Source organism: Pelobates fuscus, chromosome 7 (genome assembly GCF_036172605.1).
Source record: "Pelobates fuscus isolate aPelFus1 chromosome 7, aPelFus1.pri, whole genome shotgun sequence".
Lineage (NCBI taxonomy): Eukaryota > Metazoa > Chordata > Amphibia > Anura > Pelobatidae > Pelobates > Pelobates fuscus.
In genome coordinates this window covers 38766530-38782347 of record NC_086323.1, presented here as the reverse complement: position 1 = coordinate 38782347, position 15818 = coordinate 38766530, and the positions used below count along the sequence as shown (strand labels likewise).

At 39.7% G+C, this 15818-nt stretch overlaps 1 protein-coding gene across 8 annotated transcripts in view; it reads right to left on the bottom strand.

The window, feature by feature from the left end:
• Positions 1-9385: 9385 nt before the first annotated feature.
• The window catches only part of NEXN (nexilin F-actin binding protein), a 72555-nt gene continuing 66122 nt past the window's right edge, over positions 9386-15818 (bottom strand). For 7 of the 8 annotated variants that reach the window (XM_063427951.1, XM_063427955.1, XM_063427954.1 and 4 more), the window contains 4 exons: positions 13728-13949; positions 10837-11022; positions 9906-10260; positions 9386-9788 (listed from right to left, as the gene is read on the bottom strand). In XM_063427951.1, the coding sequence (XP_063284021.1) occupies positions 9775-9788; positions 9906-10260; positions 10837-11022; positions 13728-13949 (777 nt within the window). In that variant the 3' untranslated portion in view covers positions 9386-9774. Of the gene's footprint in view, positions 9789-9894; positions 10261-10836; positions 11023-13727; positions 13950-15818 lie in introns of those variants that run through there. The other variant, XM_063427952.1, reaches the window with a different exon arrangement.

The window sequence follows — 15818 nt, the reverse complement described above, 5'->3', positions numbered from 1 at the left end:
TCAATTAAAAGTCCTGCTTAACTGTGCATCCAAAGAAACTTTCAAAACTCCTGCCTTCATTTTCACACACAGTGCTGAAGATGCTGCAAGCACCAATTCATAGCTCATATTATCAGGTCCTGAGATAGTTCCCACCCCTAAGGCGGAATCCTTTCAGTGTATGCCATTGGTGAGCCGATGGACCTAGAAGGGCTCATGTAGAAGGTAAAATTGGCAAAATATTCGCAAATGTATTATTATGCATAATAGTGCAGATTGTTTGATCACTATTAATGCTTTCCACATATTTGCCCTCTAAATTACTGTTATGCATATTTTTGCCATTATAATGTATCGTTCTATTTTTAACTGCCAAAAAGCTTGTTAGATGTGAACTACAATGACGTTTAGCACTCTTCCATTAATTAGTCTGTTAGCAAATTATGGACTTACTGTGCGCTGTGTTAGCTTAACTGGAAATTCACACAGCATTGCACTTGGAGAATTAATAGTGGGAAAAGAGGAAGCACTTTGGTCCAGTGATATTTACAGGCTGTGAGAAAATTTCACATTTTGTAATCTAGTATACATTCTTATGAAGCGGGGCTGGAAAATGTATTTCTGTGCTCAGTCAGCAGTCGTGGATAATCTTTAATTTTCCAGTGAGATACATTTCTGTTCTTTTGCTACTGCAGTTTATGGTGTCCTCAATATCAATATTTGTAACTTTTTTTTTTTTGTGTGTGTGATTCAAGTGGTTTGCCTTAATTTATAACCTGTCTTGGGCCAAATCTGCTCTCTAAATATTACTAAATCACATGTATATTTCCATCAATTCCCCTTAGTAGTATATAGTGCATATTTAAGGGGACATTGATAGCATTTCCCCCCCCCCTTATAGTGAAGTTCAGCAACAGTAGTACAGTCTTTGTGTAAGGTGACATTTCTCAGAATATTGATGTCTTGGATATGTAATTTTGTTTTGGTTTTTACCCTTGCACAGCTATTTTCAATGCATATTATCAAGGGTACAGCTAGATGTACCTAATGACTATGCACAGTGGCACTAATCCCTCTGCTGTAGCAGATTTTGTGGAGGAGTAAATGATCCAGCCAAAGTGGATACATTCAGATTGAACTCTAGTGACCGTTGAATCTGGATACCAGTATACTTGTACATACATGATATACACATTTCCTGTATGATTGTACTTAAAATGTGACGTCACACACAAGTAATCACATGTTTTCAGTGGTGACCACTGCTTAGGGCCTCATTACCCTGCGGGAAAACCTGCTACAGCAGAAGTGCTTTGCTAAACGAAGACAGTTTAGTTTCCCATTTATGAATGTTTATATGTAATTTATGCTAAAACCCATTTTAGTTTAACTCAGCTCGTAATTTCAAGGCATTTTGATATGAAATTTAAAGCCGTTCTTTTGCTATAAAATATTAACTCAAGTAGTTGGCAATATTTTCTGATTTTTATTTTCTGTTTTTATGTCTGAGTTGGCTTTAGCAGCTTTTTATTTTTATATATAAACTTTTTTACTGGAGTAAAATGCCAGTATTGCCATATGGGTATTTGAATATCAGTCCTGTTGGATCTTCTAATATTTAGAGGTAACCTGTCCTAAGTACACAAACCTGCCTTTCCATCTCTCACATTTGGGTTCTTTATGGAAGATGCCTGCCCCGTGTAAGCAGAAGAGGGGACATCTCAGTAGATTATTAATAAGGAGGCACTTGGATGGAGGTAAATTAAATGCTTTTTAACTATCACATGTAGATTTCACAGTGACTGAAACTGTATGTAACAGGCATTTGATTGTGTGACTTGTGCATTGTTTACATCCCGTCAATAAATGTAACTTGATGGATGCTACATGTAGTCTCTTGGTTATTTTCGGATTTCCTTTAACACCATAAAATATTCAGTGTTGTGTGAAATTAACAACTTGTTCTAGCTTAGTTACTCTTTACATTTATTTTACATTTATAGTTTTATTTAGTTTTCCACTTTAATATTAAGCCACCTGAAGTTAGATTGCATATGGGGGGAGAGAGAAGGAATTGAGGGTTTTTTTGTGCGTAGAGAATGCATTGGAAGTAGTCTGTATTGTATGCTTGTGGCTGGGGTTGTGTGTTCATGTTTGTCCCATCTGGAAGTGTTGGTGTAGGGCAGACTAAAAAGATGGATCTAATCCCAGTTCTCTGCCCACAAACAGTCTGGATTTTGTCCGTATCACAACTGACCCAGAATTGGAAAATGCTGAATTCTTGGACGGTTGGCATTCCATGAACTTTGTTGTGAGACTTGAGCCAGGGCATAGGTTAATTTGTATAGTTTTCCTATACACACACACAAATATATCTTTTTTAGGTTAAACAAAACTGTGCCTCCTTTATATTTTATATTCCTATGGGTCTAGTTACAACTGCTGGAATTTTAAGACAAGTGAGGACATTTTATGGTTTTTGGTTAAATGTTATTTTTGTAGCATTGTATGATTTAAAAAATCGTTTTTTTCCAAAACATACATTGTTACTTGTATCTCCTATCCTGCATTTCAGGAATGTCTTTTCTCCCAAATATAAATAAATGGAACAATAAACAATTGCTGACTGTCGTGTGTTTTTTTTCAATCCAAAACCTTGTTTTTTTTCACCATCATCCGCATTGAATTAAGGGCATTTTGGAAACCCTTTTGAGACCAAGTTCTGAAAAATCTGGTGTTTTTTTTGTTTTTTTCTCTTCAACAGCCAATAAAAGCCATACACATTGGAGTGATGAAAATTCTATGAACAAGCAACAATAAATGGGGAGAAATGTTTGACAGATTTCTGTAGTTTCAAAGCTAGCATGCAATCAAAGAGCCATGTTTCTCCTGTGGCCATCTTTAGATTAAAGGATTTCATTGGAATCACTCTTAAAAACTATTGACTTTCCTGAGCTTTAAAACTTAACCCATACAATTTAATCTTAACTAGGTCTAATATTTAAGACCTTAACTACAAAGAATATAACGATCTACTGTTTCCATCTCTTTGTAAAGTGCTGTTTGTGGTGCAAAGTGACAGGATTTATAGAAACACTACTGAAAAATTTGCAGTTGCAAAGTTACTGGATTTTAGCAGCCTAACATTCTGTGAATCTGAGCTGTTATGCCTAAGGTCCCTGCACACACACTGCCTAGTTGGTAGCAAATGTTTTCTAAGTTAGGATAGGTCCATAGTAACATTTCTAGAAAATCTGGATAGAATGTCTTTTTATTAAACTCATTTTAGCTTCTTGGTTTTGGTAAACTAAATCAAACAATTGACATGAATTGCTGCAAACTTTTTTTTTTAGGTCCCTCCTACATCCATTGATAAAAAGGTTAACACACCACCACGCACTGGCTACATCCTCTTAGGAGGATTTGCTGTTAATGTCTTTTGTGACAGATACTGCAGGACACATTCAGTTATTCTGGCGTCCATGCCTCAACATGTCAGCTTTTTTTGGCCGCACAAGGGGGAACCGACATTAGGCGGGTGGTTTTAATGTTGGGGCTGATAAGTGTATGTTGCAATACTTACATTGCGGTTTTAGAACAGCCTTTAGTGGCTGTCGACCCTATAGCCACTAGAGTAATTTCCTGCACTTTTTTTTTTAAATGTAGTTTGACATGAAAAGATGCTGGACATTCTCATACTTTGCATGAGGGTGTCCAGCGTCTAGAAAATCCCCATAGGAAAGTATTGAAGCAAAGTTGTGCAGTGTGCACAGCTTGACCCAGGGCCGAGGGTGATTGACACTGATCAGGCAAGTGAAAAAGGATTACAAATATTTGCTGTTGCGGGGAGGAGGGTGGGACAGACACTATTATTTCTTTAACGGGATATCCACTGCCCAAATACAAAGTAAATAAAATGACTTGAGTTGATATACCCCCAAATGAAAACATGCATCCCCCATTGGAGTTATTCATAAAAAAACCTTGCAGTTTTCCCCTTCTAGCCCCACCCAATGCAGCTCAATGAAGTCTTTTCAAGGCAGGTGTTCTGGACAACTGTTGCCTCTTGAGATCAGTGCTGCTAACCAAACCAGGAACTAACTGGTCCTGTTTTCTGGTTGAAAATCCAGGGGTGTGTAACCAGGTTAATTTATAAAAGGGTAGGTTTTAATTGAAATCTGCGTTTTTTGCAAAATAAATAAAATGACACTTCGCTCAGTGTTTTTTTTTTTTTTTTTTTGTTTTTTTAAGCAAGTATGGGGTCTGGAGTGCCCCTTTGGCCTTGTTAAAGTTCCCTGGCTTACAAACTGACAGGTTTTGTTACTACCTGGTTTGTTTAGCTCGGTGGAGCGAACTCAAAAGGGAGGCAACTGGACACTGCACTTGCTGTGCAGTGACTTACCATTGAACTGCATTGGAAAGTCGGTAATCGGACAGCCACAGAATATCTGGGCTAGGGTGGGATTTGCAAAATTATTTTTTTAAGCTATACCCCCAATGAAACAAATGCATAATTAAAGAAACACGGTGTTAAGCATACAAAGATATAGTCCGAACACAAACTGGTTCCTCTGCCCCTGGCAATGAGATGTAGTAGTCTGAGTGACTATAGTGTTAGGAAAACAAAACTGTATTCCTAACACTGTTGCCTTTCCCCATCCATGAAAGGGTTAAATAGCAGTTTTTTTAAAAAAAAATATTTTTGCTGTGCACGTTATACATAGCAATGACATACGCCACAACAGCGTGTCTTAGAATGTACTTAAATTGAACAGTGGCATGAGGAAATGGTTTTATTTAATTATAACAATCATCAGATTGGCTAAACAGTGAAGTCATTCGAATAAAGTGAAAAGGTCAACCCTTAACAGTGCTAGGCTAGTTATGCTATCATAGTTGTCCACATTTTTAGGCTACTAAGGTAGTGTACAATTTGTGTAGGCATTATAAGCAGGCTTATTGAGTCTTGTAAGGGAGTAACAGCATGCAGTATAAGCTTCAATGAACCACATTAGCTTATATTTAAATATGCACATTTTTGTAACTTTAGATTCTCTTTTACAATGTAGTTACAGTGCTGCCTTGCATAGTGGTATTCTTATTTACAAGAAAATACTGTAAGCAGGGTGTGGGTGGTTATACAGGTTAGTGTTGAGGTATAGACAGGTTATATCTGTACGTTAGCTAGTCTAAATGTACCGGCAGTGCATTGCTATGCCGGGTAAACAGGCTGGTGCTGTTTATGTAACAGTGATAGGTACAGGCGAGTTTTAAGTAGCTTATATAGCAATTCAGAGATAAGCAAGTCAGTCATACCTCTAAGTGTATCTCACTGAGCGCAGTTATAGAGAGAGGCCACCTAAACTGTTTGACTCTCGATTCACATGGAAGTTTAGAGCAGGCTGAGTGTTAATCAATCTATTACTATTAGACCTAGTGAAACACGGAATCGTTGGTTGCAAGTGTTACTCTGGCCTAATTGATCAATGAATTTTGCTAAGGAACATAAGTAAACAAATGCAGGCAGTCGAAAGTCGACCGAACATAAAATTAACTATGACAGTATGAGTAGTAACAGTATTGTTTGTCGTACCGGCAGGCTGGTATATAGCAGCAAGTCCTTATGGGGACATGGATACCTCGCTCGAGTACATGTGGCACAGTCAGCCTATGCCTCGGCTTGGCGGGGCCATGCCGTCCCCAGAGGCTCACGGGATCGCCTGGGTGCAGCTCTTGCATGCTTGTTGAGTGTCTTTGTGGGCTGCCCTGCTGGTGCCTCGCGCTGGGTGGTTGCAAGTACATGTTTGCCAGAGTCCAGCTAGCTGTACGTGTGAGGTCCTCCAGTACTGGATTCCGGTGTGCTGCTGCAAGCCTGTTGCATCTGTTCTGTGGTTCGGAGTCACCTTGTGTAGTAGGTTGAGTGGTGTTCCCTGGCTTGGGGGGGGGGGGGTGCATGGATGTAGGGCGGCATACCCCTGGTCCGATTTTGCGGTGTCGGAGTTTTCGTCAGTTCGCCCGCCTTCTCCCCCCCGCTACTCGAGCCGCTTTACGGCCCCGTCCAGGAGCTGCTGTCTGCTGTGGATCTTTGCCGGTGGTTCCATCTCATGAATACCCTGTCGAGAGGCAAGTTTGGCCCAGAAGTCGTTAATGAGGCGATCAAGCCTCTCCGCTAGAGGGGGCAACGGGAGGCTGGGCGTAGAGTTGTGTGTCTCGTCCACCATGCTGTGAACAGCTTGTTCGGCGGTGCTGGTAACGTAACATGAGGCGTCTGCTATTTTGTGGACTTTAGGGGCTTCCTCTGAACTTAGTGATTGTTCCCCTCGGGGACAGCTCGACCAGGTGCTCAAGTGTGGTCGGCCTGGGATAACCCCAGCCGGGCCATGGGGGGAGGGGGAGTGAGGGCTCCCTGTCAGGTGTGCTGTCATTTTTGGCGGCAGGAGAGCGGCCGTCTCCCCTGCGTTTGCCATGTTAGGATGCCGTTCCAGGGTGTCGGGTGTGTGTTGCTTGGCAGGTATCTGCGTTCTCCCCGATGTACCCCTGCTCCGGGTGGACTTTATTTCTTGTTTTATCGCTGTGTTTTCGATTTATATTGCTTAATCTGGTCCCTTCAGTCGGAGCTGTGGGGGCAGACGTCCTCTCTGCTCCGTTGTCAGGCGCCGCCCCCCCTAAATAGCAGTTTTTAACACTTTCCTAATTTCCAGGCCAAGACCAATTAGATGGTATATGGGTGCTTATAGTGTCCCTTTTTAAAAGCATGTTTTTGTTTGAGGTTTATCTCTACTATAGATTTTTTTTTTTTTTTTTTTATGGGGTGGCAGTGGAGTGTAACTTTCAGTTACAAACTGGTGTTAAAGGAACTCCATGGTCCCAGTAAAACTTTAAAGAATTTGACATCATTAAAGTGACCCTATAGTCACCTGAAGAACTGCAGCTTACTGAAGTTGTTCTGGCTTCTATAGCATATCCCGGCAGCGAAAAGACAGTGTTCATTGCCTAGTGGCACAGTCACTAAAGGTGTTTTCAGAGTCATTACTTCACATATGTTTAACGCATGAAGACGCTGAACTTTCCCCCATAGAGAAGCATTGATTCAATGCATGTCGGAAGTGATGCTAATTGGCATAGCGTTGCTGCGTGTGCACATTAGCCTCCCAATGCATTTGATTGGCTGAGATCATCAATTTTGATAAACTGTGGCAAGAAGGCAGAGGCGAGGCAGTGCCTCAGACCTGTGGCGCGTTGATCTAAAGGTGTTTTTTTTAACACTAGTGAATGGAGACAAAGAGGCAGCCGACTCCCTAAACATTCTGCGCCATTAAACAAAATAAAAATACATTTTGAATACTTTATTTTTAGTTTGACTTCAAGGTCCATGCTGAATCACAAGAAGATTTAAGTTTGAATAATAGGCCTGTCCCACCTAGTGGTTTGTATGTGCTATTGGGCTCTATAATCTAAGCAGTGCTACTATGTAGCTTTGTTTGTTCCCTTATCGGTTGGCTATATCTTTATATGTTGTGTATATAATATTTGATGTGTTGGGAGTAGGGAAACTTGTGAAAAGCCAATCTTTTATTGTGTAAAGTATTTCGATTTTTATATCCTTTTGGTTTTAAAGGTTGGGGTGTGTTAATACATTATAAGTATAGACCGTTGAGAAATTAACTACCACAGTTTTCTTTTACAGGGTTTTAAAGTATATGAAATGGGGTGGACAAGCTGTTATCCTAAAAATATTGGTATGGGTAAACTTAAAGTTGCAAAAATGTTCCAAACCTACAAGCACTGTGCACTTTTACACAAATATACAAACTGAAATAAAGCAAGAAAACATTAAAAAGTAATTATTAATATAAATTGGCAGTTTGCTTTTTCAGGCATGCATCTTAACTAAGGAAGTTCTCGTTCTGCCCCACTTTTTACCCACCACTCACTTGCTAATTCACCTATCTCAGTTTCACATTACCTAGCAGGATGCTTAGAGTCTGGGAAACAATAATAATAAAAAAAAAAAAAACCTGATCTAAATACAGGGTACAATTGTGCAAGGACAGCCCTTTAAATGTTGCAAGGAGTTTTGTCTCCCGTTGGCTTCCGTGTGCAACTAAGAGGCCAATGGCAATAGAAGCTTCTGGGTCTCCTTGGTTCTGCAAAGCAGCAGCAAAACTTGAATTAAAGGGACACAATAGTCACCAAAACTACATTCGCATAATGATCATGTCTCTGAAGTTTTACTGCCATTTAGAAATTAAATCACTTTTGTGTCTGTTTATGTAGCCCTAGCCACACCTCCCGTGGCTGTGACGGACACAGCCAACATGAAAACAAGGTTTTATTTACTGTAAATTGAACTTAAATGACACACAGCAGGGTCTAGCAAGCTATTAACAGAGCAGGAGATAAATTCTAAAAATTGCAGGGGAATGAGCAGTGAGACTGCAGGGGCATGATCTATACACCAAAACTGCTTCATTAAGCTAACTTTGTTTTGGTGACTAGTGTCCCTTTAAGGGCAGCACCTGCTTGCAGACAGGGGAGTGACTCCCAATCATGTATATAAATAATAATGGTACACATGTGCTCATGCACCTGGGGAACACCAGCCAATTGAACAATCAAGATACAGGTGATTTGGTGAGTAATTATATATTGTACTTTATAAAGCCTGTCATTTGTATTGTGATTGTATGTTGTCCTGAAGAACGTTCCTGCTTGGAAATGAAAAGTTGACTGTTATGGATTTTTTTTTTTTTTTTTTTTGCACACCTGTATACACACACATAGTATACTGCCCCCTCATTGACAGGAGCAGAACCAGCTACCAGACAGATCTTTCAGCAGGAACATCACTTTTTACATCCTAGGGACATGTGGGAGTGAGCCTGTGAGATGAGACCAAATCTGTTTTCAATATGACTATGTCCTCTTTAAATAACAGCTGTTTAGATTTATATATTGAAACATGTCATGTCTGCAACCGATTGCCTTCTACTGTACTTTTCACATTATTCTGTGATGAGGGATCACTGATCTCCCATGCACTTAAAACACAGGGATGGCTTCCCATTCAAGACTTAAACAACAAATGAGTTAATGGGTTTTAATGTTCTATGTTATTACTGAAGCAGAAGAAAAAACCCTGATGGTTAGTGCTTATGTATTATCATTAATGACCTGTACATTGCATTTAAAAGCTGAACTGCTGGCTGTGCCCCTTTAAGAAATGACAGGTTTACCCCATAAGGACCAAACTTCTGGAATAAAATGGAATCATGACATGTCACACATTTCATGTGTCCCTAAGGGGTTAAAATATGCTTGTGAGCATTTGGCTGGTAATAGCTTGATTTCACGAAGCTGCCTTTCAACATATGCACAAAAAGATAATTTTTAAAAACTTTTTTTTTTTTTATTGGAAAAGACTTTGCAGTGAAACATATAACCTGACAAACAAGGCATTAACATAGAATTTCATTCAAACCCAATAAAAAGTCTTGGCACAAATCAAACACAAGCTTTTTTTCTTTTTTCAAAATTATATAAGTTTTCAGACATGTTAACATGTAACACTCCCCTCTCTGCCTTGTGTTTTTAGGTGGCATATTCGCCTTTATAGCCTGTGCATCGCAGTCCAGAGCTTATTTAGCATGACTTCGGCCAGACTTGCATTGTAAGGCTGCCTTTGTGTTTTACAGGACTGGCATACATAGCCGAGTGTCTCCTTTGTCTTGGCCCACTGAAGAAAGGGAGGATGCAATGAGAGTCAGAAAAGGTGGTCTCCAGAAAAGCAGGTTGTTAATAGTCATCAGCTAGAGCAAAAGAGAGAGAAAGAAAGCAGCGTAAAAGGATGAGCCTGGCCAGTATGTTAAACACATGCAGTCTAGAATTAAAATTAAAAAACAAAAAAAGAATATATCAACTCTTACTTTCTATACTGAGAATGCAGCTGCTTGCAGCGGTGCCCCTGCTGTTCACAACTTTACACATATATTCCCCTTCATCTTCTGGAAATGTTTCAGGTAGGTAAAGACAATATGTTTCCCCTCTTTCAATGTATTGATAGTCTTCACAGTCCTGCAGCATTTCACCTTCGAACCACCATGTGACTGTGGGTTTGGGTTCTCCTTCGACCTTAACTGTGAATCTTACTGGCTCCCCATCGACAACCGACATGTTTTTAAGGGGTTTCTTAAACCAAGGTGCTCCAGAGCGAGCCACATCTTCATCCTCGTACTGGGAGCCATTAACACTAGCCTCCTCTTCATCGTCATCGTCCTTTTTCTGCAAGTAATTGTAAATTCACGTTCTAAATTGTATCTAAAGTTTTTACAACTGCCTTTCGTTATAACTTGCTAATCAGTGTCAAAGGAAAAGCGATTTCATATATTAAATAAGCGATTCAAATGTAACCTTGCCATGAAAACTTCAATTAGTCATTGCACGTTAAAATACAGGATTACCACTTATTTGTTTGCTAAATATTTCTCATAAAATCCCAGAAATGAGCAAGTGATATGTCAGCTTTAATCAGCCAGAACATAAATTTAAAACCATTTATGTTTAGAAATACCAAGTGTATAATTGGTAACATTTATCATGCATGGCTCTCCTATTCTATCGCACAATCCAGCATTTACTTGGCTTTTTCAGTTCAATCTTATTGTGTTTTCCAAGCTATAAAGTTTGGCCAATGAGTAAGATATTCATGTGGACAAGTGTGAGTTTAATTGTAATAAAATATATTTTCAAGAATGTTGTGATTTTGGCAGTTTTTATGCTGGATTTTGGATACTTGGGATTACATAATGTTACCTGCTTCATGTTTATACAAAACAAAAACTTGCTTTGTCCCTTTACCTTCTGTACGGCAGCATCAATTTCTTTCTGTTCAAATTGCATCCGTTGCATTTTTTGCTCTTCGATTCTTCTCTGCTCCTCTAACTCCCTTGCCCGGGCCATTTGCTCGAACCGCTCTTTCATGTTAACTTTGTGTGAAAATGGAGCATGACTTCTTACAACTGGTCTGACATCAACATCTTCATCCTGCAAAATATTTCATTAACTTTCTTTTTTTTGTTTTGTACTATTTGAATATTTGCATGCCAAAGTATTGTTTCACATTGCCGAGCTATATGTTTTAATGCCAGTTTTTTTTAACATTCACCCCCCCACCCCGACCCCCCAATATCATACTATATTTCCCGTGGTTCTTCTTTCAAATTATTTGCAATAGACAACATTTCCTAAAGAAAGAACTGAAGTTGAATCAACCAAATAACACTGAATTTGAGCCACAAGATATTCAATCAGATTATGCACAAACAAGGGCAAATTATTTGAGGAATAAAAAACCCTAAACAAGCGGAAAAATACAATTAGGCCAACTGTGCAAAAAGGTGCCAGGATAATAGGAGGAGACTTAATATTTACAGAAGTGAAACTCCTGAATTGTAAAACTTCAGGTACAAGTTTATTGCAATGCAAAAATGTATAAATATCTGTACTTTGCATTGCAATTCAGCGATTTTTTTTTTACATCAGATACAGAATTGTCCCTAATCAAATTTTCAGAATTTATCCAAAGGTTTCCTTTGTTTATTAATACTCAAACTGAATTTCTTCAATTCTGTTTCAAGTTCGACCGATATTATATGACTTTTTTTTTTGTGGTAAATATAGTTTTTATTGGTTTATTGTATAATCATATATTGTGGCAAAACAATTAGACTGACAGGTCTTGCACATACCCTAGGTGGTAAGATACTAACTTTTAATGCAAGATGTTTAGACACGCAGGTATGGTAACATATTAGAAAAGAAGAGACACGCAGGTCCCGCAACGTACATCTTATAACCATACTAACAGAGATTATCAAGCGGCCCTATGAGGTTTTTTTATTGTCTCTATGAGTGTAGATTTATGAATTCGTTGTCTTGTTTGTTTTCGTTATGGTGTATTGCAATCAGTTTTCGGATGCTAATATTGTGCGTTTGTTAGTTTTTTTTTTGTAAATTGCGTTTTTATTATCGTTTGTCATTCAGCGTGGCATCACTTTTTAACTTGCAGGAAAGAGGTAGGTCCATTGCATGTAAATGAGCGTCCAAATGACCAGCCATGCAGAACAAGACAACGTAACAGAACTTTGGTAGCGTCGTGATGTATCCAATTAAATCTCATGGCAGTGTACTGTGTGTAGGTATAAATGTTATTAAGGTCAGCAGTGTGGCTTCCAATTCCAGCCTCCCTGTCAGATTTGCGCACTTGGGCACAATAGTCGCCTTCTAGCCACTGGTATTTGCCGCCTGGTTGGTTCCTGTGTGTGCCCTCGTTCCCGCCCCTGTCTCCCGCCCTCTGGGCTTAAGCAATGGGCCAGGGTAGAGGAGTGTTAGTCCCCAGCTTGAGTGGACCAGCGACCCAAGGTTCCTGTCTAAGTCTGGGTCAGAGCTGGGTCAGAGCTGGAATGGGTCAGACCTTCCCCATTCCCTGTGGCTTCCCCCTGTCGGCCATATGTCAACATGCTTTGAAAATCTGTGTGATAGACTTCTACTAGCCAATGTGTCCAGATGTCTAAGTCCACGTAGCTCCTCCATTCTTTCCAACACAGGTCGTTAGTGGAGGGGGTGTGTCTGTCTTCCAGTATAGGGGTAAAATATGTTTTGCTGTGTTCAATATCCGTATGGTCAGGGATTTCTTATATTTGTCAGTCGGGGTCGTAGTGTGATGTAAGAGGTATGCGGTAGGTTTAAAGGGGGGTGAGTTGTCGGAGAACTTTTGTATCACACCGCTGATCGTTTTTCAGTAAGTGACAACCTTCGGGCATTCCCACCATATGTGTAGTAATGTGCCCACTGCGGTGTGGCATCGCCAGCACCTGTCGCTCACGTCTGGGATCATTTTGTACAAGATTTGCGGTGTTTTATACCAGAGGGTCAAAACTTTGTATGCCGTCTCCTGGGTTTTACTTGCCAGTGCGCAGTGGTGTGTAAGGTTGCATATTTTTACCCATTGTTGTTCTGTGAAAGTGTCTCCCATCATCGTTTCTCATGTAAGGGGGTTGGGGGAGGTTCCTGTTGTGTAGGAGCAGAGTATATAGGTGGGAGATGGCCTGTATGAGTGGGTCTGGGTCTGTTCCCAGGCTTTCAAACAGGGTCAAAGTCCTGTAGAGGTCAGGGTGCTGTGTTATATTTTTCAGGAACTGTCAGATCTGTTCATATTTCAGCCTGTGTAGGAAGGTAATGTGTGTGTCGACCAGCAAGTCACTAAGGGGTTTGATTGTGTTGTCCTTTCTCATGTGTCTCACTTGAATGTGTGTCAGTGGTGTCAGGCAAGCAAATGCCCATGGGCCCATGTTTGGGGTGAAGTCTGGGTTGTTTGTGAGTGGGTAGAGAGGGGATGGAAAGGAGGAGAGGTCCATCTGTGTGGCTGCCCTGTGCCATACGTCCAATGTTGTCTTCACCAGTGGTTGATGTTGCAAAATATGTCTTGCCGTAGTTGGGGACATCAATGTCAACGCTTTCAGGGAGCCACCAGTTTGGACTCTCTCTTAATTATTTTTTAGTTTGTCTCTGTATCATACTTTGCCATCATGTTTAGGTATTATGTAGAGTGGGCAATCAAGGCATGACTGTATTTCACAATTTGAACTGAAAGGATGACACAATCAGTACATATCTGAATCTTTGCTGAAGGCTTCCCTATGGTAGCACTTGTAAATTGTACATATGTATAATAAACACTTAGGTCTTACCTCGTGGAAATGTTCCGCTTCCCTCTCTTTCAGTTCCTGATCTGTTGCTTTTCTACGCAATCTCTCTTCTTCTATTTTTTTCTGTATTTCTTCTTCAGACAGTTTTCCAATTTTCTCAAATTTACTTTTCAAGTTTTTAGCTTTAATGGTGCCAGTTCTTTTCAGTTTAAACAGTTCTTCATATTCAGTACTTATAACTTCATTGCTTTCATTTATTTCATCCTAATTGGAAATAAAAGACGAAAATGTAATAGCATATTCAAATCTTGAAAAAATTAGTAGGGGAACTCCTTAAGTTCCTGTCCATTGCAACCCCATTCTGCCCTTAAAGAGATACTATAGTGTTTTCCTGGCACTATAGCTCCTATAACTCCTCTGTTGTGCCCACCTCCTCCAGTGGTGCAGAAGGGGTTATAAACATCCCTCGGTGGGGGAGACTTAATGTGCATTTGTGGTGATGGCTCCGCTCACATTATTACTTCCCTTATAGGTAAGCATTGTATAATGCTCTCATATGGGGTTTTGGGTGACTCTGGATGTCCTCGTGCATAACGATCTGGAAGGCCCTATAGTGGCTGTCTGGTAGACAGCCACCAGAGCTGGAGTTAATCCTGAAAGGTAATTATGCACTTTTTTTATTATTTAAACTGCAATAATGACCATTGCATGGTTAAGGCACCTGTGACACTGCACCCAGACCACTTCAATGAGCTGAAGTTGTCTGGGTGCCTATATTGTCCTTTTAGTTATCAACAGTAATTTTCAGATTTGCTGTTAAAGTGCCTAAATGTGTTTCCTAGATGGTTTTGCCAATTTAACTCTTCTTAGTACTGCAATGCAGTGTTCAAAGTAGAGACTAAGACAGTATTTGTAGTACTCTAGTCTAGACAAAATTATTTTACAGTCTCCGTCTTTATATTTGTTCAAGGTGTAGGTATAGTGTGCATATTTATAAATTCAATATATCGCCTAGAAACAAAATTTTAAAAAAAATCTCTGAATATGAGAATTTCAAATCAATTTATTTGTTAAATCACAATAATAAGTATTACTTGTCTGTCTACTGTTTTCAACAGGATAGCACCTGCTGTCTCTTGTCACTGTCCTATGGAATGTCGTGACGGGAGTATACTAGTCAAATACCAGTATAATAATATTTAATTCCATTGTTTACAGTATTTAATACATTCAACGTACACAGATATTTAAAGCACTCTTAGCTCATTGAAAGCTAAGTATGCTTCTTAATTAGCCAGCCAATCCCCAGACGTGTGCCAGTCTGTTTAAATGATGTCTGCTTGGTGTAAACATTTAACATTCTGCAGCAAGTCCAACAACCCTCAGGCCTCATTTCATACTCAGTGGAGCTCTGCATTTAATATCTCACAGCAAATCCAACACTGAAGCTTGGAAGATACTGCATCTAATTTATTCTTGCATTGCTACCATATTATCATGTGTTACTATAGAATTGTTACCATTTATACCTGTAGTTTGCCACTGTAATTTTCTGTGCATGCAGTTTGTATTATTGTCCAAGAATTGTTTCTGACCAATATTTCATGTAGACCGTTATTAATATTTTGGTTGCTAAACTTTTCAATACTATATAATACATGGCTAATCTACCCTCCCTGCTCCCCTCCTCCCCCTCTTTCCTATTCTCCTCCCAGCTGTAAATACCTTCATATAACTGTTCCATCTCTGTCCTTTGGGCCTCATCTCATACTTAGTGGAGCTCTGCATTTAACATTCTGCAGCAAATCCAACAACCCTCACCACTTCCCACCCACCCAGGTTCTCCTTAAATATATAGCATGCTCCCCCAGCTGTTTGAAATTCTCCCTCAATTACCTCTTCATTCCCTTTATATTTTACCAATAGCTGCTTCTCTGTTATTTTTTTTAGCCATCACCTCCAAATTTCCACTGCTACCTTGTCTCAAAAACCTTTAGATTGTAAGTTCATGGGTTATCTAGCTAAGCACTTTGTATAAAAGAGCTCCAATGGCTAGTTATCAGCTTACGGGCAGGGCTCTCTCGACCTCTTGTATTTGTCTGTGTATATTGTACGTTCTCCACTTATTGTACA